General features: G+C 55.4%; 1 protein-coding gene across 1 annotated transcript in view; it reads right to left on the reverse strand.

Moving 5' to 3' along the window:
• Dock6 (dedicator of cytokinesis 6) overlaps positions 1-6,015 on the reverse strand; it is a 75,262-nt gene that overhangs the window by 68,407 nt on the left and 840 nt on the right. Inside the window, exon 2 of the mRNA XM_013033951.1 lies at positions 304-391. Coding sequence (XP_012889405.1) covers positions 304-391 — 88 coding nt within the window. The remainder of the gene's footprint in view (positions 1-303; positions 392-6,015) is intronic.

Genomic DNA, 6,015 nt, shown 5'->3' on the forward strand with positions numbered 1-6,015 from the left:
GTCATCACACTTTCCAGGGCAGCTCCTCCAGCCCCGCCCCCCCTCCAGGGCTCCAGGAAGGAAATCACGCCCGCCCCACTGTCAGCAGGGGGAAATAAATAATCTAATGGGGGAGGAAGAGCAGGAGCACCAGGGCGGAGGCCAGGCCAGGTCCGCCCCTCCCCCACAGGGCCGGAAGTCCCCCCCACTGTCGGGTTGTCCAGGAAGTGGGAATGTGGCTGCCCACACGCCCTCCCCCAGCATCACTGCCTCTTTGACCAGCGGGATCAGGGGACCCCTAAGAGGGGGGGCCCCAAGTCTCACCCCCAGGGAGCTGCTGGAGCGCCGGCTGGAGTGCGGGGAGCCGCTGTGCTCCCGGGACACCTGCTTCCGAACCTCGGCGGCCACTGTCCTGGGAGGACAGAAACGGGGGTGGGAGGAATATGGGGGCGCCGCCGGGACCCTGAAGACCCAGCTTCCCCGGCGCCTCCAGCCGCAGCCCCTTGTCACAAACGTTCCAAACCCTTCCACCTTCCCGTGGTTTGCTTGGACATTGCCATTAAGGAAAAAAAAATGGGGGCCTCAGCCCACCAGATCCCCTATGACCCGTCATCACCCCAGCCCTCTGGGGTCTCCAGTTCCAGACCGGCCTGGGCTCCCCAGTGAGACCCTCTACCTCAAAACAAAGCGAGAAGTGCGGGCGCCGGGCGGCTCCCGCCTGTCATCCCAGCCACTCGGAAGCTGCGATCTCAGGGTGGCGGTTCAAATCCCGCCCACAGCATGGACATGCCTGAGATTCGTAGGTCCGAACCACCAAAAAGCCAGAACTGGAGCTGATGGCTCAAGTGGTAGAGCTGGCCAGCCTTGAGCGAAAAAGCACAGGGACAGGGCCCAGGCCCTGAGTTCAAGCCCAGGCCACACGTAGCGATGAGGTTGGCTACTTGGTGGGGGCGTGGCTCCTTGGAGGGAGCATCTCTGGGCGTGGCTAACCTGTGGGGGCGTGGCTCCGTGGAGGAGGCATATCTGAGTTGGCTAACTATGGGGGCGTGGCGCTGGGCGTGGCTAACCTATGGGGGGGGTGGCTCCACAGAGGGGACATGCTTTGGGGATGCTAATTTGTGGTGGCTCTATGGAGTGAGCATGTTCTGGGCGGGGCTAACTGTGGGGGCGTGGCTCCGTGGAGGGGACATGCTCTGGGCGGGGCTAACTGTGGGGGCGTGGCTCCTTTGAAGAGATGCTCTGGGCGTGGCCAACATGTGGGGCGTGGCTCCATGAAGGGGACATGCTCTGGGCGGGGCTAACCGTGGGGGCGTGGCTCCACAGCCAGGTGCCTACTTGCCCAGCTTGCACAAGGCCCTGAGTTCCATTTCCAGCAGGGCAAAAATTAAAATGAAAAAAAAATAATAATAAGGTTCTGAGTGAGGGAAGGGCTGACACTGTCCAAGAAGAAATGTACGCTTGACCTGCCTTAGGTAACTGTAACCGCTCTGTACATCACTTTTACAATAACAATTAGGGTTTCACAAAGCCTTCTCTGAGCCCCAGGCCCACAGAGTCTGGGGGTGGGGGGTGGGGGAGGTGATTTTTAAAAGATGCCCAGGCAGGGAATGGGGCTGTGCCCCGGGACCAGCTGTTTCCCAGCTGCGACTCTCGAAGCCAGACCTCCAGCCTCCTTTGGCCCTTGGCCTTGGAGAGAGGTGCTAGGATTTACCAGCCCTGGGGCCTAGGAGACAGCTGACTTCAACGCAGCTGCCTAGCAAGCATGAGGCCCCGAGTTCAATCCCCAGTAGCACCCATAAAAGAAAATAAAAACGAAAACAAGATGGAGAGCAATGGAACACAAGGACACAGTCATGTCCCCATCTGATGTCCCAACCCAGTCAGAGGCCGCCAGCAAAGCCCATCACGACACAAGACTCTCACCCCTCACTCTTCAGAAATGACCCCCCCCCGCAAAATCTCATTTCTTCATAAGGTTACCTAGCCTCAGGGCATTTTGTCACAGTAACACAAAACAGACCACCACAAGAATGTCTGTCTCTATATTCAGAAAGGTTCCAGACCTTGTGAAGTTGTTCTTGGCACAGTGGAGCCCAGTAAACAGTAAGTACTCAATGCAGTCTCACTGTGGAAGCTGGGATAGGTAGCTTTGTTTTCACATCAAAGGGGACGGAGGCTTTGGAAGGCCTTGGGATTCACCCAAGGCCATGCGGCCAATCTTAGAAGAGTCTAGAATGGCAGTGTGCTTAGCCTGAGGAGAAGGGACTATGTCCCCCAGGCTGGGTTTCCTGAGCTGTCCCAGGGTGGGACCCTTGACGGGAGTAGAGCCCAGAACAGAGTTCAGATCCTCTTCTCTGTCCAACACCCCTAGCCCCCCAAAGATCCTTTGACCCTAAGGCTCCCTAGGTAAAATATACAAGACTTTCGGCCAAGTGCTAGTAGCTCATGCCTGTAATTGGAGCTACTCAGGAGACTGAAATCTGAGGATCCTGGTTCAAAGCCAGCCCAGACAGGAAAGCCTGTGAGACTCTCATCTCAATGAACTACCAGAGTAAACAAGCCGAGAATAGAACGGTGGCTCAAGCAGTAGAGCGATCGCCTTGAGCACAAAAGCTCAGGGACAGCGGCTCAGGCCCTGAGTTCAAGCCCCAGGGGCCAGCACAAAAACAAACAAAACTCTCAGTGAACCTTAAGGGCAGTGCCGAAGAACCACGGGCGGGTCTCACAGGTCCCCAGGAGCCACACCCCAGACTCCCAACATTTTTTCCATCGCTAGGAGTTCCAGTCTTGTGGGAGCTGAGATTCTGCACCTGGCTTCCCTCTCCCCTTCCATCAGACCTGCTTCCTGGGCCCCCAACAGAGCTCAAGTGAGTGGGTGTTTCCACAATGCCATGGGAGGGATGCTAAGGATTGTGGGTCTGCCCCCCCCCTCCTCTGGTCAGATGAGCAAAGGTCTCTCCCCTGGGGGAGGAAGGAGGACAAAGCCCACAAACATTGAAGTCTAAGGCAGTGTGAGCTCCTGCTCGTGTAAAGGGGGGAAAAAGGCAAGAGAAGAGGTCACCAACACCCATGACCTCTCTCAAGGCAGAAATTCTTGAAGACTCATAGCAGGAACACCACAAAAAAAGTGAACGGGGACCCTCATCTAATTCCAATCACACACCACTAGTGATTAAAAAGCCTGCTGAAGCCAGCACCAGTGGCTCACTCCTGTAATCCCAGCTACTCAGGAGGCTGAGATCTGAGGATCGCAGTTGGAAGCCAGCTGAAGCAGGAAAGTCCTGCAAGACATTTAACTCCCCAAACCACCAGAAAACCGGAAAAGGGGCTGTGGCTCAAAGTGGTAGAGTGCTAGCCTTGAGCAAAAGAGTTCAGGGACCGCGCCCAGGTTCTGGGTTCAAGCCCCATGACTGACAAAATTAAATTACAAATGAAAAGAACTAGGAATGTGGCTTTGCTTAGTATGCATGAGCTACTGGGTCCCATTCCCAGTACCAGGAAAAAATTAAAAGCAGATCACAGAAACCAACCTTTGTTTTTTTGTTTTGTTTTTCAGGTTGTGGGGCCTGAACTCTGGGCCTGGGCGCTGTCCCTCAGCTCTTCAGCTCAAGGCTAGCGCTCTACCACTTGAGCCACAGCGCCACTTCTGGCTTTTTCTGCTTATGTGGTGCTGAGGAATCAAACCCAGGGCCTCACACATGGGAGACAAGCGCTCTACCACTGAGCCACCTTCCCAGCCCCAAGGCTTCATATTTGCTACTCAGATGCTCTTCCACTTGAACCATATCCCCACACCTTTTGCTTAGTTATTTTTTAGATTAGACCTTGAATTTATACTCAGGCTCTGATCTTGGAGGGAAATCCTCCTACCCTATCACCCATGTAATTGGTATTATAGGTATACACCACCATGCCCAACTTGTTGATTGAGGGGGGGGGCATAACTTTTTACCCAGGCTCTCTTCTAACCAAGATTCTCCTAATCTTTCCCTCCCGAGTAGCAAGGATTATTTTCCTTTTGTTAAGAATCTGTTCATTAGAAGCTGGGCACCAGTGGCTCATGCCTGTAATCCTAGCTACTCAGGAGGCTAAGATCTGAGGATCACGGTTCAAAGCCAGCCCGGGCAGGAAAGTCCATGAGATTCTTATCTCCAATAAACCACTAGAAAACTGGAAGTGGGCTGTGGTTCCAGGGGTAGAGCGCTCGCCTTGAGCTGAAGAGCTGAGGGACAGCGCCCAGGCCCAGAGTTCAAGCCCCACGACTGACCAAAAAAAAAAAAAAAGAATCTGTTCATTAGAAACTGCCTAATAGCTGAGCACCCGTGGCTCATGCCTATAATCCTAACTACTCAGGAGGCTGATCTGAGGATCAGTTTGAAGCCAGCTCAGGCCAGAAAGTGCCCGAGACTCATCTGCAATTAACCAGCAAAAAGCCAGAAGTGGAGCTGTGGCTCAAGTGGTAGAGCACCAGCCTTGAGCAAAAAAGCTAAGGGACAATGCGCAGACCCTGAGCTCAAGCCTCAAAACTGACACCAAAATGAGACAGACAGACAGACAGACAAATAGGAAAAAAGAAACTGCCTAATATTCAGGTAACCTGTTGTTTGTTTGGAGACAAGGTCTCATTAAACATCCCAGGCTAGCCTCAAACTCAAAATCCTAATTTGGTATTTGTCAGTGAACTGAGTGGATGAGGACAGACACCGGGAATCAAAAGGCTGCGGTGAAGGCCTTAAGCCCGGGGATGTTCTTCTGTTCTTCCTGAGGCTATTTTCCCAGGACAGAACCCCCAGCCCCTTTTTCTCCCTTGAGCAGACACTAGGACTGATGGACTCGAGGACGGAGAGGAAACAAAATCACTTGATTTCCTCAGGCCCAGAGAGTTTCCAGAGTCCGAGTTAGAGAAACAAATAAAACTACACCAGGTCACATCTTTTCCTTTGCTCAAAGCTCCACAGCTCACACCTCACTCAGGATAAAAGCCAGAAACTGGCTGGGCATGGTGGCTCACACCTGGAATCTCAGCTACTCAAGAAACTGAGATGGAGGACCACAGCTGGAGGCCAGCCTGAGCAGGAATGCCCTGTGAGGCTCTGAACTCCAATGAACCAGAAAAAAGCCACAAGTGGAACTGTGATTCAAATGGTAGAGCACCAGCTTTGAAAGAAAAAGCTAAGGGACAGTACCCACCCAGGCCTTGAGTTCAAGCCCCCCAGAACCAACACTTCTAAACAAAAAACAAAACAGCAGAGTCCTTCCTATGGCCCTAGGCTCTGCTGGATCTATTATTACCCCCGCCCCTCTGCTACCACAGGGCCTTTGCACTGGTCCTAACCATGTGTTTGGACCTCTCTACCTCCACACACAGGGGCATGGAAGTCTCCCTCACTTCCTTTCGGTCACCTGGAAATGAAGGTATGCCCCACCCTTCCCATTTCCCTTCCTGTCCACGGTGTCCCCAGGGGCCCTGCATCCTATCACTCCCCCTTGTGCCCCCCCTCTCAGAGCAGGACCCCAGGATGGGGGGTAAGGGGTCCTCTTCTGCTCACCTGTGACCCATCTGGAAAGGACTCAGGTGAACAGGATACCTGAGCAGTCAGAACCCCCCCACACACACACCAGTGCAAAGACCCCAGTTTTCAGCCCCCCTCTCCTCACGGGGAGTCTGACATCCTCCCAATCTCCAGAGGCCAGGGAGATGGATCCCCCCCGTCCACCCCCCTCATCCCCCCCACCCCGGCGCCGGGCCCTCCCCTCGCCCGCCCACCAGCTGGCCCCTTCCCAGCCCCCACCCGTCCATTCAGCCATCCAGCCGGCCGGCGCGTCCAGCCCGTGCCACGAGGGCCTGGAGCGGGGTGGGGGGGTCCCCAGCTGTCCCCGGTCCTCCCGGCCTCGCCACCCCCCACCCCACCCCCCAGACAGCTGGGCTCCGGCCCCGGGCGGGGGAGGGCCGAGCGGACGTGGGGGGGGGCAGAGGCCATCGGGGACGCCTCCCGGGTCCCGGACCCCAACCAGGCCCCGGGGGTGGCGGGGCCC

This window comes from Dipodomys ordii, unplaced genomic scaffold (assembly GCF_000151885.1).
Source record: "Dipodomys ordii isolate 6190 unplaced genomic scaffold, Dord_2.0 Scaffold180, whole genome shotgun sequence".
In the NCBI taxonomy this organism is placed as follows: domain Eukaryota; kingdom Metazoa; phylum Chordata; class Mammalia; order Rodentia; family Heteromyidae; genus Dipodomys; species Dipodomys ordii.